Source organism: Hemicordylus capensis, chromosome 2 (genome assembly GCF_027244095.1).
Source record: "Hemicordylus capensis ecotype Gifberg chromosome 2, rHemCap1.1.pri, whole genome shotgun sequence".
Lineage (NCBI taxonomy): Eukaryota > Metazoa > Chordata > Lepidosauria > Squamata > Cordylidae > Hemicordylus > Hemicordylus capensis.
Window position 1 is genome coordinate 248,445,631 of NC_069658.1, and position 27,918 is coordinate 248,473,548.

Here is a 27,918-nt window from a genome sequence, read left to right on the forward strand (position 1 = left end):
AGAAAGAAACAGAGGGTTTAATACTGGCTGCACAAGAACAGGCACTAAGAACAAATGCAATAAGAGCAAAAGTCAAAAAGTCCACAACAAACAGCAAGTGCCGCCTTTGTAAAGAAGCAGATGAAACAGTGGACCACCTGATCAGCTGTTGTCAAAAGATTGCACAGACTGACTACAAACAAAGGCATGACAAGGTAGCAGGGATGATACACTGGAACATCTGCAAAAAATACAAGCTACCTGTAGCCAAGAATTGGTGGGACCATAAAATTGAAAAAGTTGTCGAAAATGAAGATGCAAAAATATTATGGGACTTCTGACTACAAACAGACAAACATCTGCCACACAATACACCAGATATCACTGTAGTGGAGAAGAAAGAAAAACAAGTCAAAATAATCGACATAGCAATACCAGGGGATAGCAGAATAGAAGACAAAGAAATAGAAAAAATCACCAAATACAAAGATCTACAAATTGAAATTGAAAGGCTGTGGCAGAAAAAGACCCAAATAATCCCAGTGGTAATTGGTGCCCTGGGTGCAGTTCCAAAAGACCTTGAAGAGCACCTCAACACCATAGGGGCCACAGAAATCACCATCAGCCAGTTACAAAAAGCAGCTTTACTGGGAACAGCCTATATTCTGCGACGATATCTCTGACAATTGACAATAAAATTCTGGCATCCCAGGTCCTTGGGAAGGACTCGATGTCTGGATAAAACAAACCAGTCAATAACACCTGTCTGACTGTGTAAACAAGGAATAATAATAATAATAATAGGGACTGTCTCCAAGGGCAGCTCCAGGGGGCAGGGGCATGGATGAGCAAGCAAGGAAAACCCCCCCTGCCCGCCCCATTGGCTCCCCCCGTCCTTTCTGCTTTAGAAATCTAATATTTGGGACACTGCTCGCCCACTTATAAAGGCACTTTGCCCCTTCTGTGCCCCTCCCTTCCGTTTTTGTTCTGGTCTGCTGCCACTGGCTGTCCCTGGCAAACAGGACCCCTGGGATGTGGCTCCTGAGTCCCGAGTAACTGCGCATAGTTTTGCATCTGTGTGGTGTGGGTTTGGGGAGCGAGCTGCAATGCTTCCAGTGGATCAGTAGGGGGCACCGTTGAGCCACAGCCGAGGAGGAGGAGGAGAAAATAGAAAAGGCTGGTGAGGGGGAAAGAGGGCCGGGCCGGGGTCTTCGCAGGAAGGAAGCAAGCAAGCAGCTGGTCCAACCGGGGGGGCTACCACCTCCCTCCTTCCCCCTCCTCTGCAGCCGGCCGTCCAGGGTGGGCGTCACGAAGGCACCCAGGAGGGGCTCCTCTCTGGGACCGGCCTGGACTGAGCCCCGCGGAGCTGATCCGGCCCCAAGAAGTGAGTGTGGAAGCTGCGAGAGGGTCCCCCCCCCTTCGCCGGATCCCCTCCCCACTCCCCCCCCCGGCTCTTCCGGTGCTTAGGGTTGCCTGCTCTCACTACAGCTATCCCTGGAGGGGTCCCCCCTCGCGCCTCCCCCTTATCTTTCCCCAATCTTTCCCATCAAATCAAGCCGTTAAAACCTCCCGGCTTGCTTTCAGAGAAGTCTCCTGCAGACGGATGCCGATTCTTGGAGACTCTAGGCCAGTCCTGGAGGATGGGCAGCCTGCCGATCTCTGGGGGACTCCCGAGAGCTGTGTGGCTATTGTGGTTGTAAACAGCCCCACGTGTCTGCATGCAGAGGGCTGTGAGAGGGTTGGCCTGACCCGAGTTCCTCTCGGTCTCTCAGCCTCAACCTGCAATGGGTTTTTTTTTGTGTGTTTTTAAAACCCTGGCCTACATTGCAGGGTTGTTGTAAGGCACTCTTGCTTAGCTCAGTTGCCCCCCTCTGCGGGGGACTACATCACAGGGCTGTCATGAGCTGCTAGCTCTTAGCTTGGCCCCTTGTAATCTGCATATGGGTGTATTATCACTGTAATACATTCAGTGGCAGCGGCACCAGGAAAAAATGAGTGGGGGCACAGAAGGCGCATAGAGTGTTTCTGGGTGGGCGAGCCACGGCCTACATGTTAGATTTTTGAAACAGAAATCATAGTATATCTCCCATTATTTACACTGTCATCCTGAACATATGTTCACTGAAATAAATCCTATTGAGTTCATAAATGGGGAGGGGCAAGTTGGGAGTAAACAATGCTTTGTGGGGGGGGGTGCTTGCCCACCCATGCCCCCACTCTTGTCACCCTTTGGGGCTGTTTTTTGTTTGTTTGTTTGGTGGGAGGAAGGACCCTTGAACTAAACTCTGGCTTCTAGACTGCCTTGGAGAAATTTGAGAAGAGGGGTGGGGATGTCATTGGGGAAACTTCCTTCTTCCTATGGAAGGAATTGTAGCTGCAGGAGAGGGCAATTAAAAGGGGGCCTTTGGGGGAAGAAGAAAGGGGGAAGTCCACAAAATGGAGGCAAACAGGAGACAGAATCTCTGCTCCCCAAATACACAGAAAAATGGGCCTGCAGCTGCTCATGGAGCGTCTTACCCGTGAAGAGGACAGAGGATTTGTTTTCATTCAAAGCCTAACCTTTTCCATGAAGTCTTTGGAAAAAGACTTCAGAACTCAGCAGTTCCCAACTTCAGTCCCTAGATGTTGCGGAACTACAACTCCCATCATCTCCAGCCACAATGGCCTGCAGCCACTGAAGGGATTCTTCAAGTCTGAGAACCCCTGCTGAAAAGGATCATTTATTTCCTACATTTATACCCCACACATCCTCTGTTCATTTAACCCTGTACCATCTAGGATTGCCAACTCTAACTGAAGCCATTCCTAGAATTTCCCCTCAATCTTTTCCACAATATCAAGCCATTAACTTCTCTTGGATTGCTTTTCATGGTCACCTGGAGATTGGTGGCGATTCGCCTATTCAGACATTACATATACAGTCGTGCCTCGCCAACTGCGGGTTTTCCAGTCACTGTTTTAAGTATCCGCGACTGGAAAATCACGGCAGGTCTTGCCAACCACAACCCAAGTATCCACAGTTTGGTGAGATTTTTGGTAATTTGGGGTTTTTTTAATTTCCGGGGCTCGGGGGGTGGTTTGGGGGCTTGTGGTGATTTTCAGGGGTTTGGAAGTGATTTTTTCTATTCTTAACAGTATTTTGCAGTCTTTTCACAACCGCGATTCCCCATATTCCCTGTTTCCCATTGGTTTTAATGCCTTGCCAACCATGAGGTTTTCCTGGAACGGAACCCTCGCGGTTGGCAAGGGATGACTGTAATGCATTCAGCCCTGAATGGCTTAGGTCCGAGTTATCTAAGAAAGCGCCTTTTACATGATCCCCACCGCACCTTAAGATCATCTGAGGAGGTCCGTCTCCAGTTGCCACCGGTTCGTCTGGTGGCAACACAGAGGCGGGCCTTCTCTGTAGCTGCTCCTGGGCTGTGCAATGCACTCCCGGCAGAAATTCATAATTTGAGATCATTGCCATCCTTCAGGAGAGCCCTTAAAACCTACCTATTTGCCCTGGCCTTCCAGGGTTTTAAATGATTAACTGTTTTAAATTGTTTTAAATTGTTGCCCTGCTTTTCAGGGCTTTTAGCTGTTTTATTGGTTTTATTGTGTTTTAACAGTTTTTAATTGTTAATTTGTTTCAATTGTTTTTATCATGCTGTGAACCGCCCTGAGCCATTTTGGAAGGGCGGGATATAAATCTAATAAATAAATAAAATAATAATAATAAATAAACATGCATACAGTATAATGCATTACAATATAATGCATACAGCAGTGCACTTTCTGTCTGTATCTTGTCCTGTACCCAGGTTCACTTTTTAAATAAATGTAGGTATAAGGTTTTGGAGCATATATAGAGGGGTGATACAGATGAGCCCCCACCCCCCACCCGCACGCAATGAAATTAAGGGATGTCCTGAGAGCACATCGGGTTATCCTCCTGTGACATCAAGACAGGTGTGACCCCATCTTGATCACATGTTGCAGATGGTGTCTTATCTGAAGCAACACTGTAAAACATGTACATGTGTACAGGCACCTGAACACACATACAGTGTAATGTCTGAGTAGGGCTAGTATACATGTACAGGTCTGTATGTATGTGCACTGTACACAAATTGTATGTGCGTTGAACATAATGTGTGAATAGGACTCAGGCCAATCTTGCATGGCTAGCAATCCTCAGACCGGCGCGGACTTCTGTGTACAAAACTGTTGCTCAAATACTGGAAGACTGCGAAAAATTCACTTTTTAAACACCCAGATTAAGAACAGGACTGAATGGATAAATAAGGATGCCAACTAGAGTTCAATTTGGAGAAAGTGGCAAGGAAAATAGCCGCCAGAGAGTATATTATTTTGGAATAAAGGAGATCATAACATAACAAAGAATATGTTTGTTTCGGAACAAACATATCCTGAAGACTGTGTTTGCACCTGAAGAATAGTCTGTGCCATCCTGATCAATGTTTACTTTTTTTTAAGCCACTTATTTAATATGTAATAAAACATGGGAGTTAGGAGTAGATAGAGAATAACCTCCCCCAGCCCCACCACCCAAAAAGGAGAAGCGGAAAATGCTCCACAGAATTTTCCCCAGGTCTTAACTTCTCTTGGATATTGAGCAGTGCTTTAGATCTTGCTGCGAATCTCCTTCCCTCACCCTAAAAGCACACTTGGTTGCTACCACTTTTTCTGGCATGGCTCCTGTGCCCTTAACTGCACAGCAGGTAGACATTCCACAGGTGTAGAACTTGCCGGCATGTTGACATACTCCTGGGGGAAACTTCACTTGTTAAATTTCAGCCCGGCATATAGCTGAAAAAGCGGGGCTGTTAAAAGATGGCAGTCATAGTGGTTATAAAGGATAAGAAGAAAGAACTCTTAGTGGTTAAATGATTTTATCCTGTTGTAGAGGCTAAGACACCAAGTGGTAAACAAGAAATCCCAGGTTCAAATCCCTTCTCGCTTATTAAATGGCCTTTCTTCACTACTGTCCTACCTAACAGGTTTCTTGTAAGGATTACTGAGATAACAAGTATGAAGGGCTTTGAAGGGCTATAAATGATAGGATGATTATTATTTTTGGTATGTGCCCTAGCATCCTATCTTCAGAGACTCAACCTTGCCTTCTCCTTTCTGCTCTCCTTATGCATCTTCATTTATGTTTCACTGTGGCAAAAGAGATAACTGCCTCCTAAGCGGTTTCCCCAAAGGCTGAGGCCTACAAGTTGTTGCTAGGAGACAGGCCCTGAGCAAAAACAGCCTGGCCTGCAGCTACAAGAGGAAGTATAAAGATGTATGCAGATATTCTCTTCTTGAGTACAGAATTGCCATTTTTGCCCATCCCCTTTGGAAAGGTAGGTAGGACTAGCTTGCCTAATTCATCCTATTGAGGTAAAAATTGAGCCAGAGTCGTCTTGGTTCATCACTCAAGCTTCTTAGCTCTATGTGTACCCATCTATGATGTTTACAACTTGATTTTTCGTATGGGGGTAGATATCCCACTTTCCCTACCACTGGGGAAGGAAAGAAAAATATATTTTTGAGACAGTCTATCCCGGGAATCTCAGCCACGGAGACCCAAATGTTGTTGGACTACAACTCCCATCATCCCCAACCACAATAACTGGGTTGGGGGTGATGGGAGTTGTAGTCCAATAACACCTGAGGAATAGCGGTTGAAAACCCCTGATCTGTCCAAACTGGAAAGTGTTCTTTTCTGTCCTCCCTGTTATTTTAAATGTTCTATTGTGTGTGTGTCTCCTTATCTCAGGGAGCAACTCGCCTTTCAGTTCAGGAATACATCCGGGGGTGGCTTCAGACTGCAGGGTTCCTCGAACAATTGCAGCTCTTCTGTTGCCAAGGAAATCTCCAATCCAGCATCCTCCTCCTACAGTGCCATAAGACCAGCCCAAAAGGAAAAAAACGGGTCTTTAAGTACGGGCTTTAATCTTGGGATCAACCTCTAAAAAGGATTGTTGTTTGCACCCTAATTTTCATCTCGAGGGGTGGAGTCAAGATGAAAGAACAAAATTCTATAGGTCTAGAAGCAGAACAAGAACCCGAAGGAGCAGGAAAAGTGTCAAGCATAGTTCAGCCTAAAGTTATGGCAGAGCGACCGGGATGGAGGGCATTGCGAGAGGGCAAACGGGAACCAGGCAAGGGGGTGCAGCAATGCTGGGAAGCCCAATGGCAGGAATTTCTGAAGACGCTACAGGCTCCGCAGTTGGCATGGGGGAACCCCCAGCTGTCAGACACCACACCATGGGACGATGCCAAGGCCTTTCTGGCCTCCTTTGAGCAAGTCGCCAAAGCTTGCCAGTGGCCTAGAGAAGAGTGGGTGGTCCGACTCTTGCCAGCACTTAGTGGAGAGGCAGAAGAGGCCTTCAGCCTCCTAGGAGCCAGAGAGAAGGAAGACTATGGGAAAGTGAAGGCCGCCATCTTGCAAGGAAACGCCATTAGAATGGAGATGCAGCGCCAGCTTTTCAGGCAGTTCCGCTACCAGGAGATGGAAGACCCGCAGAGGATTTACAGCCAGCTCCAGGAGCTTTGCTGCCAATGGCTGAAGCCAGAGAAGCACACGAAGGAGCAGATCCTGGAGCTGCTGATCCTGGAGCAGTTCCTGGCCAGCCTGCCGGTGGAACTCGAGAGCTGGATCCGAGCAGGTGTGCCAGACAACTGTTCCCAGGCTGTGGCTCTGGTGGAGGATTTTCTGATGAGCCAGAGAGAGGCTGAAACAGGGAAATGGCAGGTGAGGAGTGTTTAATTCTTTGTGAGTTCCTCACAAGAAAGAACATGGATTGTATTGTTGGGACTATCCATAATTATTCAGTTAAAAAATGATGGATTTGATAATGCATAGGAAGTGCCCAAATCCTTGGGCACAGCTGAATTCCAGTCACCTGGCACCATTCCAGATAGGAGCATCTCTGAATGATATGAAAGATATACTTATGAAAGATAGCCTCAGATATTCATGAATCTCCAATTGGAAGAAATTGCACATTTGTGATGCGGACATCCATAATGTCCATTTTTGCACCATTATGATTATTTAAATGTTCCTTTAATTAATGAGTATTTAATATGGGATCTCTATTAATCTTTAATAGATTTAAATGTATTTTAATGCTTATGTTTAAAACATGCACACACACAAAATTCCCTGATTAACGCAGTGTGGGCATACCAGGATGATGCATTTATGCTGTGGAGAGCTTTCCTAGTTCTTCAGCACTAGGCACACAACACAGCGGGGAGGGGCGTGAATGTCGATGATCTGCTCTGCCTCTGCCATAATCTCCTGCACCATCTGAAAATATGTCCCTGAAGGTCATGCAGCCTTTAAGGATATATTTTCAGGAAATACAGGGCACTTATATAGGAACATAGGAAGCTGCCATATACTGAGACAGACCATTGATCCATCTAACTCAGTTTTGTCTACTCAGACTGGCAGCGGCTTCTCCAAGCTTGCAGGCAGGAATCTCAGCCCCATCTTGGAGATACCAGGGAGGGAATTAGGAGCCTAGATGCTCTTCCCAGAGCGGCTTCATCCCCTAAGGGGAATATCTTACAGTGCTCACATCAAGTCTCCCATTCGTATGCAACCAGGGCAGACCCTGCTTAGCTAAGGGAACAAGTCATGCTTGCTGCCACAAGACCAGATCTCCTCTTTTCTTCCAGAGGCAGAGCAGATTGTCAAAATTCACTCTCCCGCTATGGGCATAGCAATAGTAGGAAAACTCTCTACAGCAGTGATTCTCAAACTTGGGTCCTCAGGTGTTATTGGACTTCAACTCCCATAATCCTCAAGCAAAGGCCACTGAGGCTGGGGATTATGGGAGTTGAAGTCCAATAACACGTGAGGACCCAAGTTTGAGAATCCCTGCTCTACAGTATGCACACATACATGTGTCCACACTGCATTAATCAGGATGTCAGCCATTGTGTATAGATTTGTTAAGTTGGAAATGTATGTTATGTTCTACATGTTCTCTATTTTAAGACTAAAAAGGGCAGTGTTAGGCTTGAAGGAACTATGATTCCTTTCCTCTCCAAGATCAAGCACCATTATGTTGAAAGCTGATCAATATTAATAATTGTTTGTTAACCACGAATCCAGAAAAATATTTGATTCCTACAATTCCTCCATTAGTTTTGGTATCCTTTTGCAGAACTAATTGTGCTTATCCTCATAATGACCATGTGAGAGAAGTTGTTAAGTTAGCCACCTTTGATTGCCAACAGAGCATCTGCACCTTTAGCACGACAAGGTAGAAAACCCACAGGTGTTACTTTTCCTAGCATGTAGATGCAGGGATGGAGATGGTGCTGAACTTGTAGCCCAGAATGCTGCCTGCTGGGTTGCTCTTAAAGGCCTAGGCACTTAAGGGAATGAGGCTATAGCTTCATGGAAGAGCACCTGCTTTGCATGCAGAAAGCCCCAGCTTCAACCTCTTGCATCTCTAGATAGGGCTGAGAAAAACCTCCGACTGAAACCATATGATGAATATGACAAATATTTATATACTGCTTTTCACCAAGAGTTCCCAAAGTGGTTTGCATAGATATAAATAAATAAATTAAATTAAATGGCTCCCTGTCCCCAAAGGGCTCACAGTCTAAAAAAGGAACACCAGCAACAGCCACTGGAGGGATACTGTGCTGGGGATGGATAGGGCCAGTTGCTCTCCCCTGCTCAATAGAGAGAATCACCACTTTTAAAAGGTGCCTCTTTGCTCCGTCAGCATGGGACAGGGTAACCATGGAGAGCTGTTGCCAGGCAGAGTGGATGGTACTGAGCTAGATGGACCAAGGGTCTGAGTTGGTATAGGGCAACTACCTATGTTAGTCTGTGTGATGCAGGGGGGGAGATAGACACTCCTGTTTGGTATTCTCAGTGGAACACTGGAACATAGGAAGCTGCCATATACTGAGTCAGCTCATAGGTCCATCTAGCTCAGTATTGTCTACACAGACTGGCAGCGGCTTCTCCAAGGTTGCAGGCAGGAATCTTTCTCAGCCCTATCTTGGAGAAGCCAGGGAGGGAACTTGGAACCTTCTGCCCTTCCCAGAGCGGCTTCATCCCCTGAGGGGAATATCTTGCAGTGATCACACATCAAGTCTCCCATTCATATGCAGCCAGGGTCTGTCTGTGTAGACAGACCCTGCTTAGCTAAGGAAGCAAGTCTTGCTTGCTACCACAAGACCAGCTCTCCTCTCATAATGATGTAGCTTGCTTGGCCTCAGAACAACCATGATTACTGAGCATTTGAATTATACGTTAAAGTGTTGAACTAGGACCAGGAAGACCCAAGTTCAAATCCCCATTCAACCATGAAACTCACTGGGTGACTCTGGGCCAGTCATGTATCTCTCAGTCTAACCTACCTCACAGGCTTGTTGTGAGGATAAAAATAACCTCTGAGGAACAGTGGGATTGAAGTGTTAAAATAAAATAAAATAAAATAAAATAAAAGGAATGAATGGAGCAGAATGTGTCCTCTGCCCATACGAGCACAGCAGGGGGTGGTAAACGCGCCACAGGTGCAGCTCATTCCCGCTTCGCACCCCGACTGCCTCATTCTGCCTTGCCTGTCCCACTGCCATGTTAACCCCAGGTGGGCGGGCTGCTCACTCGCCTGGATTGGGGAACCAAGAGAATGAGCAACCCACATGCCTTTGGTTAACATGGCAGCAGAGCAGGCCCGGCAGAATGAGGCAGCCGGGGCAGGGAATGGTAAGCGGGAACAAGCCGCACCTGCGGCTCATATGCTGCCCACCTCCTGCTCTGCCCATACAGGTCACTCCCGAGTGACCCTCCCAGTGCTGCATCTCTGTTCTAAGTAGGATCATCCATGCCGTTTCAGGGTACATTGCAGGAGGAGTGTGTGAGTTCCCTGGATGCAAAGGAGGAACCCTCGGGGGCTGCGCTGGGACAGATCTACAAAGACGCTAAGCAGAATAGTGATGGGGAGATCAGTTTGCTGGGTAAGGATCCACTGAGTTGTATTAGCTGTCCTTGTCTTTTATAATTGTGGGATGCTTAGGGCAGCCAGATATAAGGAAAGCCAAGGGCACCGGCATCTCCTGTCCTGTAGAAGAGTGAGGTTTAGCTGCAGCAGCTGAATCTCCTGCGTAACTTTGGCCTCTTTTGGCATCTGGTCATCATGCTGTTGCCAACGAATCTTGCTACAAGAGAAGGCTAAGCAAAAGCAGTAGATGCACCAGTGCATGCCTCTGTGATCAGAACCTACCCCATTTTCCAGCGTTTCTCCTCAGTTTCACCTTGACTGATTAATTAAGTGCCGTCAAGTCAGTGTCGACTCTTAGCAACCACATAGATGGATTCTCTCCAGGATGATCTGTCTTCAACTTGGCCTTTAAGGTCTCGCAGTGGTGCATTCTTTGCTGTCGTAATTGAGTCCATCCACCTTGCTGCTGGTCGTCCTCCTCTTCTCTTGCCTTCAACTTTCCCCAGCATTATAGACTTCTCAAGGGAGCTGGATCTTCACATAATGTGTCCAAAGTATGATAGTTTGAGCCTGGTCATTTGTGCCTCAAGTGAAAATTCTGAATTGATTTGTTCTATGATCCTTTTGTTTGTTTTCCTGGCTGTCCATGGTATCCTCAAAAATCTTCTCCAGCACCAAAGTTCAAAAGCGTCAATACTTTTTCTATCTTGCTTCTTCAAAGTCCAGCTTTCGCATCCATAAGAGTGTCACAGGGACTTGACACCTTGACTGGGACTTCTTAAAATAATAGACTAAGAGAGCTCCTCTGCAAGACCTGAGCTGCTAGATCCAAGCAGAGCCATTGGAAGACCTCAGCACTTCTGCATATACGGATTGGTACACAGCACAGCAACAGGGATCTGCTTTTCATGAAAACGGGCCAGCTGTGAGCAAGGCCCAGCAAGGAATACTGAGAGTAGTCTCTGGGTATAATCCTGTAAGGTACAAAGGAAGCCTGGGCTCCTGAACATATGAGCAGAAGAGTGGATTTGGGCAGAGGTGCCTTTTCCCCATCCCTGCTTTTCAAGCGGCCTCTAAAAGGACAGAAAATCTGTGTTCCTCTGTGTGCTGGACTATGATTGTAATAAACAACTGCACCCTGTGAATGAATGGAGCAGAATGTGTCCTTTTATGCTGTAAGGGTGAAAGAATGGATGCTTGCCCTTCTAACATCTTCCTTCCATCCTTTGCAGACAGTGGAATCAAATGCCGAAGTCATTCCAGTCCAGTGCTTCCTCCCGAAGGTCAGGAAATGGCTGCTGCTGGGTTGACTGAGGTAAGTGAGGTCCTGTTGGGCCACTTCCCTTTGCGCAAGGCCTTTGAATGACATGAGAGGGCCATAGGCCTCCCGGACACATCTTTTTGGCCACTGCAGGAAAGAGGATGCTGGCCTGGGTGGGCTTTTAGTCTAATCCAACAGGACTCTTCTTAAAGCTAGGGCTACACAGAAACTGATGAGACACTGATCCCTGTTCCTAGGGAGAACCTGGGTTTTGAGCTAGTTGTCTCTGGGAAAACCACTGTCCCTCCTTTGCCTTTTGAGGAGATGGCAGTGAGAAGTAATACTGTGCCAGTGGACACGGGGGAGTGCAAGCTGGTGTATACCTCTAGCAATGGGTAAAAGCTCCCACTGCCGGCACCTAACACCTCACGTGGCCAACCCACCATGCACCCTGCCACAGCTGGCCAAAGTGTGCGTGCACAACAGCCATTTGCTATGCTGACCCCTCAAATGGCCACCATGCATGCGCATGGGACAACTGAGCAGTGGAGGTGGGGTGTGCGACTGATTAGCCATGCGGTATGCTAGGCAGCAGTGGCGGGAGCTTTTACCAATTGTTGAAGGTATATTCCACCTTCCACTCTGCCCCTGCCCCACCTCAATGTCTACCAGTTGCCACTGACTAGTACAAGGATGTTGTGCTAGCTAGCTCCACTAAGCTGGGAGCTTGCGTTCCAGACTAGTGTTGTGCTGGTGCAACAGGCTTTCACAAGACCTGTGGCACGCATGCCTCCTGCTGTAAAACCTCTTCCTCGGGCCATCCACATATCAGGGAATGGTGCAGAGCTCTCTGCTGTCCTTTTGCACAACTGAGCGGCATTGACCATCTGCTCAGCTAAGTGGCTGTTGTGCGTGGCTGCATCTTCTTTCTTGCAATCGCCTGGATGTCAGCCACTGTTTTTCAGCCTTCTAGATGTCCTCTCTAAAAGGAGCAACTGCCACTTTGTCTCCAGTCCCCGTGCGTATAAAGGCACAAGCATGGGCAGTACCATGCAGGGTTGTGCCCTGCTAACTGAGCAAAGAGGCACCTTTTAAAAAGTGGTGATTCTCTTTGCTGAGCAGGGGGAGAGCTACTGGCCTTGGAAACCGATTTGTGGATTATCCCATTCTCTCTTTCCAGTTCAGACCTGTGGCTGAAGGGAAAGGCTAGCCCAAGGGTAGGCAACCTTGGCTCTCCAGCTATTGCTGAACTACAACTCCCATCACCCCCAGCCACAATTTATCATGTGTTCAACAAGAACTGGAGAGCCAAAATTGCCTGCCCCTGGGCTAGGGCTTCTTTTAGCGCTCAGTGACTGAGGTACTAGAGTACCTTTCCTTTAGCTGCACAGCTCCAAACTAGGTCTATTTTCTTCCTTCTCTTCAAGGGGTAATGGGGCATGGGACATGTGAAGCTGGCACATGGAATTATAGAGCTGCAGGGATGGGCCATTGGAGCATTTGCTTTGCATGCAGAAGGTCCCAGGTCCAATCTCCAACATCTCCAGGTAGAACATATCTACATGAAACCGTTGTGAATGATCTTCATGGGATTTGGCGCAGGGTGCTATCAGTACGCTTATGACACCCAAATCTATTTCTCCTTGTCAGCTTCTTCAGGCAATGGCATAACTTCCCTAAATGCCTGCCTGGAGGAGATAATGGGCTGGATGAGGGATAACACACTGAAGCTGAATCCAAACAAGATGGAGGTGCTCACTGTAGCAAGCTGCAGTGCAATTCAGGAGATGGGATAGATCTACCAGTTCTAGATGGGGTTACACTCCCCCAGAAGGAACAGGTTCTCTGTTTGGGAGTACTTCTGGACCCAACTTTCTCTCTCTTTCTAATCTCTCAGGTGGAAGTAGTGGCCAGGAGTGCTTTTTATCAGCTTTGGCTGATACACCAGCTGCACCCTTTCCTGGAAGAGCATGGCATGATCTTAAGACAGTGGTAAAAGCTGGTCACCTCCAGGCTTGACTACTGCAATACACTCTATGTGGGGCTGCCTTTGTACGTAGTCTGGAAACTGCAGTTGGTGCAGAATGATGCCGCCAGGTTGGTCTCCGGGTTGTCCCGAAGAAACCATATCACTCCTGTTTTGAAAGAACTACTCTGGCTGCCAAGAGGTTTCCGGGCAAAATACAAAGTGCTGGTTATCACTTATAAAGCCCTTAACAACTTGGGGCCCAAGGTATTTAAAAGTTCACCTTCTTCGTTATGAACCCTTCGTTATGAACCTCTTCAGGGGAGGTTCATCTGAGGGTGTCACCGGCTTGTCTGGTGGCAACTCAAAGGCAAGCCACCTCTGTAGTTGCCCCAGGGTGTGGAATGCACTTCCTGCAGGGATTAGAGCTGCTTCCTTCCTGATGGCTTTTAGGAAAAAACTGAAGACACATCCCATCAGCCAAGCTTTTTAGTTGATGTTATAGTTGATTTTTATTGATTGTTTTAACTGTTGATTTTATATATGTTTTAAATGTGCTAATTTTTCATTTGTTTTTGTTATTGTAAACCACCTAGAGACTTTGATAGTGGACGGTATAAACATATATCTGATAAATACATAATAAAATAACAGGAAATGACTCCTGCCTGGCACCTTGGAGAGCCACAGCCAGTCAAGATAGACAAGACAGAACTAGATGGACCAATAGTCTGGCTCAGTACATGGCAACTTCCTATGTTCCTATCAAAAAGAATAAACTCTCACTTTATGAATTATCTGCTCCCTGGTCACCTGGAAATTACTTTAATTCACCATGAGTGAATAATCAATGTGATTATAGGAGCCACTGTGGTGTAGTGGTTAGAGTGCTAGACTAGGACTGGGGAGACCCAAGTTCAAATCCCCATTTAGCCATGATACTTGCTGGGTGACTCTGGGCCAGTCACTTCTCTCTCAGCCTAACCTACTTCACAGGGTTGTTGTGAGGAGAAACTTAAGCATGTAGTACACCACTCTGGGCACCTTGGAGGAAGAGTGGGATATAAAATGTAAATAATAATAAATAATAATAAAACAATGCTAGAAGTGTGGATCCCCACCCCCACCCCGGTTCATTGTGCATTTTCAAGTAGACATTTTCAAGTGTATTGACTGTTTCTGGGTTTTAAAGGAGGTGACCTTGAGTCTGTGCCCAAACACTGTTTCTTTGTAATGGGGTCTGATGGAGTTGGGGGGATTTTTTCCCCTATTTCCAGGGACTAGTGAACTTCAAGGAGACAGATGTGTCTTTGCACGTGGTGGAACGGACCCGGACACAAACAGGCCAACAGACCATGTTTTGGCAAGTCCTGCAAGAGGATGATGGGAATGTAGATGCTTTGGGTAAGGATCTCTTCTACTCAGGTCCAATAGGTATCAGCAGATTTGGGTGCCATTTTTAGAAATCTTGAGTCAATTGGTGGATATAGGGATTCTTCTTCAAATTCTAAAATATATATATTCTAATACATTTCCTGAGAACAATATTTATTACTACCACCGTGCCCACAAGATGGTGGGAAAGTGTACCAGAATGTGACCATATGGATTTTAGCAGAGTTGGAATAGTGAGTTTAAGCCCTTGGTTCCTTTCCAGATGATTTCCCCCAACCATTCTTTCTCTTGGCCTTGGCCTTCTTTCTTTTTTATTTGCCCCTATCTGCTGACAGTTTCAAGGACTGTCCAGTGTGGTCGAATTTGCCCTTTTCTGTATATATAGTCTGAAGTATATTGGTTGCTTGGCATGCAAATAGGTTTGAGATGAGGTTGGGGATTGATGTAATGGCTGCAGGTAGTGGGAAGGTACTACTGACTCCCTAAATCAGCAAAAAGCAGGGATATTACCCCATAAAGTTCCTCAGTGGGGGGAACATTTGGAGGAGTGGTTTTCTTTCAAGTGAAAGACTGCAGGTTCCTCAAACACAGTCTGTTACCTCTTTTTCTCTCTGTACATACACTCCAGAGGGACTTTTGGTTCCCAAACCCAACCTCACCTCCAGTGCAGAAAAAGAAGAGATGTTCCACCAGTTGCCTGTTGAATGTGAGAGACTCCCAAGCCAAGATTCAAGTAAGGGGTTGAAGAAGCCTTGTTGGTGATTCTTGCAATATGAGAAGATCTTTGGAGTTCCTTCAGTAGCCTGGAGGACACTGCTGCTTCTATTTATTTTATCTTTTTAGAGAACAAGAAATATTGTGCAGCGTTGTACAGGTTCTTCTCATTTTTCTATGACTAGCAGAAACTAATGATGAAAATCAAAGCTGTTTGCATCTTCTCATAGAATCTGTATTTCCAGAAAAGGTCAGAAAACCTGCAAAACATGGTACTGGGGTTTCTTCATTTAAAAATGAAAACAGTTTCTAGCCCTTATTTTTATTATTTTAAAATTATATACGTTAGTGCCTAATGTATGTTAGGTGTAGCACACCAAAATCAAAATTTTAAAAACAGTCCCTCTCAATAACTTAAAATTGAACAAACATGCCACAAAAGGGAATGCGGGGAGGAAGGGATAATTAAAATACAGGGATAGTGTATCTCTTCCAAAGTACTCTTTTGGAAGGCAATTCATAGCATGTTACAGTTGGAAGGGTCCTTGGAAGCTGTCGAGTCCAATAGTCAGTGCAAGATTGCTTCAAGGAAGTTAAATAAATATTATTTTAAAACAAATACAGAGATCTTCACTAGTTTGCATCGCTTTTTAAGCCTTTCCCTGCCGAAGTAGAATCAAATATGCAACTTATCCAGGTGTGAGTTGTGCAGCTAGCAAAACTTAGAGGTGATTCTCACGATCGCGCAAAAGCTTTTGGGCGATCGTGTGCTGCAACGGGATCCGCGCAGCTCCCTAAATACCCCTCCCCTTAGCCGGGTTAATGGAGCGAGTGCTCCGTTAACTTCGTCTTTTTGCTCGTGTGTTGCCGCAGCGCGTGGCAACACATAAGGAGACTCCAGACTGGGAGGCTGCAAACAGGCTTCCGGGCTCAGGGGTCTCTTCAGGATGCCCTGCACACCTGTTCAGGGCATCCTGGAACTTCTGGAGGCCGTGCAGCCCCCGATCCCCGCAGCCCTCGCCAGCTCCATCACAGAGCCAGCAGTCGTGTGGGCAGCCAGTCTGGCCGCCTAGGGCTGCCTTCTGATCGTCTGTGGGGAGTCCCCACAGTCCCCCTTACGGTGCTTCTCACTGATCGTGAGAATCGCCTCTTAGTGTGTCAAACAAAGTGCAGAATCTGACTTACCTCAGCGCAGAAGTTTGGCTTTCATTATTCAGCACAGAGTATGCAGAGCCTTGGATAGAGGCCGTGGGGTGAACTATCCATAGAGAACGGAGGGAAAAATAAGGTAGCAGAGACATCTTGAATGAACTGAAAAGAAAGAAATGGCAGAAGGGAAAGCATGCCAGATAGCAGTTGCAGGAGTCTAGCAAAGAGGTCACAAGAGCATGGACAAAATTCCCCTCTGTCTCTTCAGGTGACCGGAACAGAAGTCATCTCAAATTGGAAGATTCTCAGAGTGGAGACGAGCCAGAGGGAACGCTGGAGATAATGGAAGGGAACGGACTAATGACAGCTGAGATGCATGAGGAAAGATGTGAGTCCAACAGGGAGCAGGGGAAGGAGGCGCTGATGGGACAAACGAAATCCAGCAAACTCTCAAAAAGTTTTGATGCTGACTGTAGTAAAATATATACAAGGGAGAAAAAGGCTGTTGTACTAAAAAAAATGTAGAAAGTACCGCCACAAATTGGGTTTTGTGGTTAAACATCCTGGAAAAGAACTCAGTGAATGCCCCATGTTGGGAGAAAAGCTCCAGCACAAATCAAATCTTGATCAATGTCAGAGAAGATGTGCAGGAGAGAAATTATATTAATGTTCCAAGTGTGAGAAAAGTTTTCATCAGAGAGCTAATCTGCTTGCACAATGAAACAGCCATTCAGTACCAAAAAATTATGATTGCCCTGAACATGTGAAAATGTTTTCTTCTAAAACATTCATGAGACATCTGAGAATTCACCCTGGAGAGAAACCATATGAATGTTCTCATTGTGGCAGACGCTTCAGACACAAAGATCATTTGATGGGTCATCAGAAAATCCATACAGGAGAGAAACCATTTAAATGCTTTGAGTGTGGGGAAATATTCTCTTGGAGAGAGGGTTTGAACAAGTTTGTTTAAATGCCTTGGCTTGTTTAAATGCCTTGGCTTGTGGAAAAATCTTCGGTTACAAACAGTGATTAACCAAGAGAAAATCCATGCAGATCTTGGCAGTCCAATATTTTCTCTCAAAATATTTTTAAAAATTGAAAATATTAACAGCAAATTTATTTTGCATTTTTAAGCAGACTTACTGGAAAAGAGTTCCCATTAAACTCAATGGGTCTTGCTTACGGGTGTATTGATAGCAAGGTATGACATATTTTAACTCAGCTTTCCTATGCTGCCTTTCCTTGAACAGACCTTGAGAATTCATCATATAAAACTGTTGTAGACAGAGGCAGGCTATTGGTAGGTATAGCTCAGTATTGTCAGTTCTGATTGGCCACAGTTCCCAAAGGTCTCATGCAGGTTCCAGTCCCTTGTACTTGAGAGCCACTGAGGTTTAGCTCCGCCTCCACGCTTTTTAAATGGCAGTACTAGGAATTGAACTGGAGACCTTTGGCATGCAAGGCATACACCTCTACCACTGAGAAATTTCCTCCAAATAATGAGGAAATGATTTGTTGTTGTCATGGCTTCCACCTTGAATGACAGCCACTCAGAGTGGGATGAGCCTGTTGGGTCCATTATTATTATTACTAATAATAGAATTTATATACCACTTTTCAACCAAAAAAAAAGTGTTCTAAAAGTGGTTTACACAGCAAAAGAAATAAAATAATGGTCCCTGTCCCAATAGCTTACAATCCAAAAACAAAAAGTCACAAGGGGGACAGCAGCAGTCACTGGAAAAGACACTATACTGGGATCAATAGAGACAATTGCTCTCCCCCTGCTAAATATAAGAGAGCCATGGCTTAAGAGGTGCCTCTTTGCTCAGTTAGCGGGGCTATGTCACCAGTACAGGCCCTGACACTCAATGTGAACCAGGTAGCTAGAAGCCTCTAGAACCTGCTCTCAGACTCTCACTTCCTCCTCAGCCAGACTGCGCCAAGATGTCCAGCCACACAGGAGCCATTTGCTTTCCAGTGTGGCCCACTCGCCAACCCAGAACACACATCGGGGAAAGTAGTGAAGAGGCAACTGAGTGCTTGACTCCAGACCCAGGGAGCAGTCCCTTTAAGGATCTTCATACTGCAGTTGGGGAGTGCAGCACAGAAGATGTACTCAGGGCCAGGAGACAAAAAAACGGGGTCAATCAGGACTTGGTCAGCTCAAGTTGCTCTCTTGGAGATCTCCAAGGCCTTGTGACTCTGACCTGCCTTGCTGCCTCCAGAAGCCACATCACACTCTATGCATGGACTAGAACAATTCTTCATATTGGAAATAACCTCTATGATTGCCCCGCCCCCGTGTATGTGGGGTGGGACCACTAAATAAAACCCTACCTTCCTAACCATAGAAGAATCCTTACAAGAGCCAAACAATATAAATGGTCATATTCTGAGAGTGCTGAAACATTTTAGTAAACTGGAGATCTGTGGTCACCTTGCAGAATCCAATTCCAGTGCTTTAGGAGTGTGTACCCTGAGTTGTCTCCTCTATCTCCCCCCCCCAATACATATGTCATAATTTCAGGTGTGACCAGTGGAATAAAATGGTTGGGGTGAGCTTCATAATGCCTTTCCTATCTCCTTGCCTTACCCCATGACTAGTAACAGTAATCACACATTTGCTTGATTTGCATCATATATACAAGTTTAGCAGAGACATTCAGAAGCTCTGGGAGAAGGAGGCAAAGTCAGTGTGAAAGAGGTTGCAAGACCAGAGCACGGGCAAAACAGCTCTCTGAGATGATGAGAGAAATCTGTTCAAGGTGGAGCAGTCTTAGGAGGAAAAGGCTTTACCAGAGGAAACAGCAGAAATATCCCAACAGAATGTTCCTGTGACAGCTAATATTCACAAGCAAAGATGTGAGTCCAAACAGTAATGGAGGAAGAAGTCAGTGAAAGTCAGTGAATTCAGTGAACTCACACACAAGGCTGTACAAATGCTGTTAGCAAAGTTTCCACAGCATGCAGCCAAATCTTGCAGGCAAATAAAGTAATGATTAGAATCTGAGTGCTTAGTGGGTTTTTCTTTAGGGAAGAGGAGACAGGGTGAATTAACCCAACGAGTCAGTCCTGTAGTATGTTTACTCAGAAGTACATCCCACTGAGTTTAATGTGCTGGCATTGTATTTCCCAAATGAATTTGCATATTGTGAAGGTATTGAAAGTCCTTAGGAGACAAAAGATCCTTTAATGCCTCACAAAGAACAATTTCCTGGGCTTATATTACATAGAAAACTGCCTTATACTGAGTCAGGCTATTGGTCCCTCTAGCTCAGTACTGCCTACACAAACTGGCAGCAACCTTCCAGGGTTTCAGATAGATATTTTCTTTTTTCTTTTTTTTTTGCCAGGGATTGAACTTGGGGTCTAATGCATGCAAAGCAGTTGCTCTTTCATTGATCTAAGGCCCTTCCACAGTCTGAGTCATCCCTTTTGCTCCTTCAGCAGGGAGGTCAAAGTGTAACCCATCTTCCATAGGATGGAAGTGAACAGGTTGGTCTTCATTGCCCCGTATAGCTCCTTGCTTCCCTGCATTATTAGGTGAAGAACATTAAATTTGCAAAATAAACCAAAATAATCATATTGACCTTGCATTTCATAATGCATACAAGCCACAAAATCCCCCTTTTCAGGAAGTAGAATCTATTTTAAGCAAAGGATGCATACAGCCCTGTTTTAAGGAAGGGGTGAAATGATCATAGGCACAGGAACGAAAGAGTGAGTTTAGAAGAGGTGTCCTGAATCATGTCTCAACCCATGAGAAATATTGCACAGCTCACCTGGAGATGTCAGGTTCTTAACCTGGGATCTTCTGCATCTGCTCTGTATGCAGAAGGTCCCAGGTTAAGAACCATTCAGAGCAGATGCAGAAGGTCCCAGGTTCAGAACCTGACATTTCTAGGTAGGCTGTGAAATATTTCACATGGATTGTGTGGGGCCTCTGTGTGGAGCAGGATGATGGACTAGACGAGCCTTGGGCCTGATCCAGCAGGGCCTTTCTTATGTTCTTAAATGCCACCTGAAATCCTGGAGTGCTGCTGCCAGTCAAGGGCAGATAGTACTGAGCTAGATGAACCAATGGCCTGATGCAGTAGAAGGCAGCTTCCTATATTCCTAAAGGAGGGAAGGCATCATATATACAAGGTGATCCAAGGTGGTTGCAGAAATCTAGGAAAGAGTTGACCAGAGCATGGACAAAATTCCTCTCTCTGTCTCTTCAGGTGATGAGAGGAGTAGTTGGATCAAGATGGAGAAGTTTGATCCTGAAGAAGCAGGGCCAGAGAAGCCACACATGACAATAGCACCAATCTCTCAGTGGAATTTTCCTGGGACATCCCGCATTCATGAGCAGAGGGATGAGTCCAAAGGGCAACAGGAGAAGAAGACAGTAGGAAGAAATAATGGATTCAGTGAGGATGGAGAAGATCTTACAGCTGCTGTGAGCAAAACCAGCCCAGAGCAGAGAGAAGGGAAAAAGCTCTTATTTTCCAGGTTTGGAAAAAAATACTGCTACAAATCAGGACTCGCTATGATGCGTTCTGGAGATAACTTTTCTGAATGCCCCACATTGATGGAAAACATCCAGGAAAAACATTGCCTTGATAAACATCAAAGAATCCACATGGGCGAGAAACTATACGAACTCAAGTGTGGGACAAGTTTCCATCGGAAAGATTATTTGATCCGACATCAAAATAGCCATACAGGTGAGAAACCTTATGATTGTCCTAAATGTTGGAAAAGCTTCGGTAACAGGAAGGCATTAAAAAGGCATCAAGTAACGCACGTCGAAGGGAGACCATATGAATGCACTCAGTGTGGGAAATGCTTCCGGCACCGACAAACGTTGAGGAAACATCAGAAGATTCATACAGGAGAGAAACTGCATGAATGTTCTGCATGTGGGAAAAGCTTCATTGCGCGAGGAGAATTAACGAGACATCAGAGAACTCACACCGGAGAGAAACCATACAAATGCGCTCAGTGTGGGAAATGCTTCAGTCAGAGTGGAACTTTAACGATACATCAGAGAATTCATACTGGAGAGAAACCATTTAGGTGCCCCGATTGTGGGAGAAACTTCTCTCGGAAACACAGGTTGCTTAAACATCAGGCAACTCATGAAGAACAAGATGGTTATGATTTCCCTGATTGTGAGGAAAAATTTTGACCAGAAAGCTGGTTAAACACTGGAGCATCTCTGAAGGGCACGGAGAGCCTTGATTCTCTGTGATGCCACAGCAGTTTTTCCTGGAGGACTTTTTAAAGAAGTGAAGCAGGGACCGAAACTCTCACACCTTAAAGTGGCCTCCCAGCAGGCCTCTTGCCACAGAAAATCCAAAAGGAGAGATGCAGCCTCAGACCAGTCCTCAGAAAGGAAGATTTTTTTCTGACCTATTATATCCAGTAAGAATACGCATAACATACCATTACATGAATAGCTCAAAATATATCAAAGGGTTGTGTTTAGCATCTGTGCTTTCAAAGCACTAAGGGAAAGCGGTTGTTTAAAAGATTATAATTGAATATATATCCTCTTCATCTTTATCATGTGTACTCTGCCCTTCTTTGCTTGAAATAATAAGCTTAAACCCTTTATACAAAAGATTCACAATCGGAGTGCAACTGAAAAAAACACCCAAAAGACAGGTTAAAAAAAAGGTCACTACAAATTTAAATAAGATATGGGACTTTGCAGGCCAAAAGGATCTACTGGGCTGAGGCGCCCTAATGTGAGACATGTAAAACCAACTTGTCTAAGGCAACAATCCCCACTACAGCCCAAAAAAAGACCGGTGTGGGGTGGGGTATTAAATCTTTCTGAAAGTTAGTGGAAAAGAACTCTTTCAGTAGGAACACTGGTCATAAAGGCACCAGTTACTCATATGTTGGGGAATGAGGTCATAGCTCAAAGGTAGAACATCTGCTTTGCATGTAGAAGGTCCTAGGTTTAGTCCCTGGCAACTCCAGGTAGGGCTGGGAGAGACTCCTGCCTGAAATCTTGGAGAGCCACGGCCAGTCAGTGTAAACAATATTGAGTGAGATGAACCAAGAGTTTGACTTCATATAAGGCAGCTCCCTATGTTTCTTTGTGATCTTGTGCTAGCTCAATTTTGCATCTTCTGCATTCAGTTTGTTGCTCTGGATGTTGTTGTCCATTATTCCTAGCAAAGAGGGTAGCAGTAGATAACACAACAGAATAAGAAGGTATAACTTCGTTTAGCATTTTGGTACTGTTTTAGTATTATAAGTAATATTTAGGATGTTTAGTATTCTAAAGCTTGGTGCTAAACTAAAAGAGATACGATGATATATTTTGTGTTATTCATGTAGCATCGGGCTGGTTCAGACATAATGCAAAGCCATGGTTTATTTTATTATTTATTTACTCAATTTATATACCGCCCTTCCAAAATGGCTCATTTTAGCGCCCTTCCAAAATGGCTCATTTTAGCGTTTCTCATCCATTTTTATCCTGAGGCACACTTACATTAAAAAATTATATATTGGGGTACACTGCTCCCCCACACATATACTTTTTTGTATGCCAGCAAAGTTGCCACACACCTTTTAGTTATTATTTTAGCTTCCTTCCTCCGCTTTATTCTTATATTTTTTTTTTTACTCTTATTCAAAGCTGTCCCTTGCAATCCCTCCTGTAGCTGATTCGCCCCATAATCACTCCTGATGCATAAGGGAGCAAGTCAGCCCCAAAAGCAGGGAACTTAAACTTACTCCCTTATGCACCACGAAGGACATGTCATGGGATAAGTCAGTTTTGAAAGCGTGGAGTTTAAACTCCCCATTTTTGAAGCTGAATTAAATATATCCAATTTTAAACTCCCCACTGTTAGAGCAAGTCAGCCGCAGACTACCGACCAGTGTCCCACAACATACTGGTCGGGAAACACAGGTTTATTTCATCAAACTGTAATTAGTTTATATGTTTTGAACCTGCACCAGTCAATAAACCATGGTTTATTTCAGGCTAACACGCCCTTTTCCTGAATCCATGGCTTGAGGTTGGTTTGCAAACCACAGTTAGCACTAACTGTGGTTTTGCGTTGTGTCTGAATTCCCAATAAACCACCACTGGACTTATTGTTCCGCCTGAAAAGGTTGCTGCACCATGGTGTATGCACATACCTCTAAATTACAGCTTGCCTGTTGTACATCTGGAAGGTCAACCAAGGTTTGTATTCTTAACTATAAGGCCGTTCTCACGTGCAGCCAAAACCGGGCTAAGGCAGCCACGCCTGGCCTTGGCTGCACATGAAAAGCAGTGGGAGGCAAGCAGCTGCCAGCGGCGTCGCAGTGGCAAACCTGCCCGTGAAGCCTGCTTCTAAAGTGGGGTTAAGGGAGTGAGCGTTCCCTTAGCCCAGTCCTTTTGCACTGCTTGCAGCCTGCACTGCAGCAGTGACGGGCACTCGCCCATCTCTGTGGAGATCCCCACAATGCACTGCGCACTCACACTGTGCATTGTGGGAGTTCGGGGTGGGGGAAGGGATGACGTGTCCCAATTCCTACAGATCCGTGCCGCCGGGCAAAGCAGGGGACCATCTGGGTGCACAGGATTGTGTGCCCTGACTCTCTTGGACTGGCAGCTGGATCATCTGCGGGGAAGGTGAGCTTCTGCTGCCTTCCCCGCCACCTGCCGCTGCCCAGCCGTTCTCACTGATGGTGAGAAAGGGCTCTATAGTTAACACAAATCGTGGTTTTGCTCGATGTCTGAACCCACTCACTATGTTGCAAAGCACTGTAAGGCTTATATTCATGAATTCAGTATCGCATTTAGGGTAGTTCTTCAATAGCCCTCTTCCAGAGCTTCCTCAAGGAAGATAATTTTGAAAAGGCATTGGTGCGAACTTAATACATCTCAATAAGATTAAATTGGTCTGAGACTTTACCTCTCCTTCTGGTCTTCAGCTTTTTTGGTGCTGTCCCTTCTTTCCTTCCAACTGATCACAGACACCATGATCTCCACTCCTTAGCAGCTGGGTGGCCAGTTGGCAGTTGCAACTTTGGCTAAAGGCCTGCAGTTGCTTCTAAAGCCTCTTTCTAAAATCTCTGCATAGTCCCCAGAGGTTTGATTCTGAGTCCTCCTGTTCCCCTTTGATAGAAAAAGTGAGCCGCCAGGTGTAACCAGAACGATGCAACGCAGCAGGCCCTGTCTTCCGTATAGCTCCTCCCACCAGCCCATGACTAGAAGCAGTAGTCTTTTATGCAAAATAAGCACCAAAAAAAGCACATTGACTTGATTTACAGAATGTATATGCATTTAGCCAAGAGATCCTCAATCAGCTGTAGAGAGGAGGGAAGGCCAGCCAGAAGGAGGTTGCAGGCGTCTCGATGAACACAGGCCAAATTCCTCTCTCTCTCTCTCCAGGTGACGAGAAGAGAAGTTGGGTCAAGATGGAGAACTCCCAGCAAGGACAGATGGGGCTAAAGGAAATGCACAGCACATTGGCAGAAGTACCTCAGAGGTACATTCCCATGACAGCTGAAATTCATGAGCAAAGATATGAGTCCAAAGGGCATCAGGGGAAGGAACCAGTGAAGGAGCAAGATGACTGTAGTGAGCTTGCCGAAGGCCTTACTGCTGCTCTTAGTGACATCTCCACAGTGCACATGCAGGAAAAAGCGCCCTTGTTCTCCAAGTATGGTCGAAGATACCACTACAAATCAGAACTTACTATGCATACCAGGGAGGACGACTGGGAATATCCTATTCTGGAGGAAAACATCAACAAGCAAAAATCATCCTTGAATAAAAACCAGAGGATTGAAACAGGAGAGCAGTCATATGACCTCTCCGAATATGGGAAAGGAAATAATTTCACTGAACATCAGAGTGAGCATATGGAAGAGAAACCTTACCATTCTCCTGAGTGTGAGAAGGGCTATAGTTATGAGTCAATAAAGATACACGAAAGAATTCCTTCTGAAGGGAGACCATATGAATGTTCTCAGTGTGGGAAATGTTTCAGTCAGAGAGAATATTTGATGAATCATCAGAAAATTCATACTGGAGAAAAGCTTCATGAGTGTCCTGAGTGTGGGAAAATTTTCACATCTAGAGGAGGATTAATGATACACCAGAGAATCCATACTGGAGAGAAACCATACAGATGTTCTCAGTGTGGGAAGTGCTTCCGTCGGAGGGAACATTTGAAGAAACATCAGATAATTCATACTGGAGAGAAATTGCATGAATGTCTTGAGTGTGGGAAAAGCTTCAGTCAGAGAGAACATTTGAAGAAACATCAGAGCATCCACACGGGAGAGAAACCCTATGAATGTCCACATTGTGGGAAATGCTTCAGACACAAAGATCATCTGATGAGTCATCAGAGAATTCACACTGGGGAGAAACCCTTCCGATGCCCCGAGTGTGGGAGAAGCTTCTCCCGGAAAGATAAGTTGATTGAACATCAGAGAACTCACAGAGAACAGAGACCTTACGAATGCCCTGAGTGCAGGAAGAGTTTCAGTCTGAGAAATACACTGATTAGGCATCAAAGAATCCATGAAAGACATTGACGCATGTCTATTTTTTTGTCAGGAATGACTTTTCTCAAGAAGTAAGTGAGGAATAGTGGGCCAGCACCTAAACCTTACCCCAAGTTTCCTCCTAGCAGGTTTTGTTGCCACAGATGTCATTTCCGCCATGCCTCTTGATAAACAATTGAGTGGTTAGTAAACATCCCTCATAGAGCAGGATTTGGCAATGGGGCTTTGATGGCTGAACCCTATTATTATTATTTGAAGATGTTGACTTATACCCCCAAACCTTCAGAAATAATTTTTATCTTGTCAGTATCAAGTCTACAGGCTTGGGCTCCAGTCCAATCCCCGCCCCCTATCTATTCCCATAGGGCAGTTTCACGCATCATATTGAGCCAGCAGTTGGGTCAGGGAGCCGCAGCTCCTGGAATGTGCACGCACCCTACTTCCAGTGTTGGGAACAATAAGCCAAGATTGGGCGTGCCATACCAACCCATCAGTCTTGGCATGTTCTTCCATATATGAGGTACAGGATCCAACATCCTCACCTCACTTCAACTCTAAGGGACAGATGGGCTTCCTACCACAAGTTGGGAAGAATATGCCGAGAGTGGGCACATCACACAAACCCATCAATCTCGGCATATCATTCCTGACACTGTAAGTAGCACATATGTGCATTCCCGGGGCTCTGGTAACTTGGCTGAACCACTGACTTTCTGTGACATGTGAAACTGCTCATAGTTTTGAATGTTTAGTGTTGGATGGAGGGAGCTATGTCATAAAGGTCAACATCAAATCACAGTACATGAGATCCACCCATTCAGTAAAAGGCTTCTACTAACTCTGCTGTGACTATTAGGGGAGGGCCAGTTTCACCAATCTCCTCTTCCCCAGAAATGTCCAGAAACCATGTCCCTGATGGTCACGCAGCCTCAGGGACTTATTTCAGGTGGCGCAGGACACTTCTGGAGGAAGGAGAGATCAGCGAAATATGCCCCTGTGCACAATCACTGGCATGGCCGTGCCCCCACTCAGCCAGCCAATCTGACTTGCACTATTGGAAAGGAAGGGAGGGGGGAGGAAGCCTAAAGGCTTGGAGTGAGTATTCAAGGAGCACAGGCGTTGCTTCCCACATGCAGCCTTAGTCAGGGTGTTGGCCAGTGTATTTCATTTTGTTCTATAGACCTGCTTCAGGCATTGCCCAGGATTTGTTTGTAGAATAGACACGTTGTGAGTTGGCCCCTTCTTCTGTCAACAGGGAAGCAACAAAGTCATAAGAAACATAGGAAGCTGCCTTATACCATATCAGACCACCTAGCTCAGTATTGTCTACACTGACTGGCAGCAGCTCCGCAGGGTTTCAGGTAGGGGTCTCTCCCAGCTCTACCTGGAGATGCCAGGGATTGAACCTGGGATGTTCTGCGTGCAAAGCAGATGCCCTACCACAGAGAACAGCCAAGGTGAGCCAATGGCAGCAGAGCTAGTGTTGGAATTGATGTGTGGGGCAATCGTGATGGGGAGCATCATCTAGGGAAGAGCCAGTTAGGGCTCTAGGGTTAGGTTAGCTCTGAGGCTAGTAGTAGCTCCCAGTCTTAGCTGAAGTAGCTCTCCAAGCCTTTGGGCTTCACCTTCCCTTCCTGCCAACACCACAAAGCTGATTAGCTGGCTGTGTAGGGGCATGTGTAGCCCTGACATTTTGAATTTCTTTGGACACCCAGGGTTGCTTTTATTTTCTCCTGTTCATTTCTCTCCAGTTTCTTGCCCCACAAGACAGCTTGTCTTGCTCCCTTGAAGTCCTGCAGCAAAATTATCCTGGAAGATGCTAGCAACTCTAGCCCACTTAGCTAATTAGAATGGAAGCCTACAGGCAAGGAATCCCTCTCTTTTCACTCTGTAAAGCTCATGGATTCTCTAGGCACTGAGTGATAGTTTTCATCAATAAATTAGAATTCCTAAACATGGAA

The 27,918-nt window shown here is 45.7% G+C and overlaps 1 protein-coding gene across 5 annotated transcripts; it reads left to right on the forward strand.

Moving 5' to 3' along the window:
- The first annotated feature begins 1,110 nt into the window (after positions 1–1,110).
- Positions 1,111–27,918, forward strand: LOC128343598 (zinc finger protein 436-like). Of its 5 annotated transcripts, XM_053292948.1 has the most exons (10): positions 1,488–3,003; positions 5,158–5,333; positions 5,750–6,727; positions 9,849–9,969; positions 11,186–11,268; positions 14,458–14,584; positions 15,204–15,308; positions 16,707–16,826; positions 20,668–21,153; positions 24,834–27,918. In XM_053292948.1, the coding sequence occupies exons 3-10, from the start codon at positions 5,996–5,998 to the stop codon at positions 25,985–25,987; spliced, it is 2,928 nt and encodes a 975-aa protein (XP_053148923.1). In that variant the 5' UTR covers positions 1,488–3,003; positions 5,158–5,333; positions 5,750–5,995; the 3' UTR covers positions 25,988–27,918. The 5 variants fall into 5 exon arrangements, with proteins under 5 accessions (XP_053148921.1, XP_053148925.1, XP_053148923.1 ...); XM_053292946.1 differs by lacking the exons at positions 1,488–3,003; positions 5,158–5,333 and adding an exon at positions 1,111–1,363; XM_053292949.1 differs by lacking the exon at positions 5,158–5,333.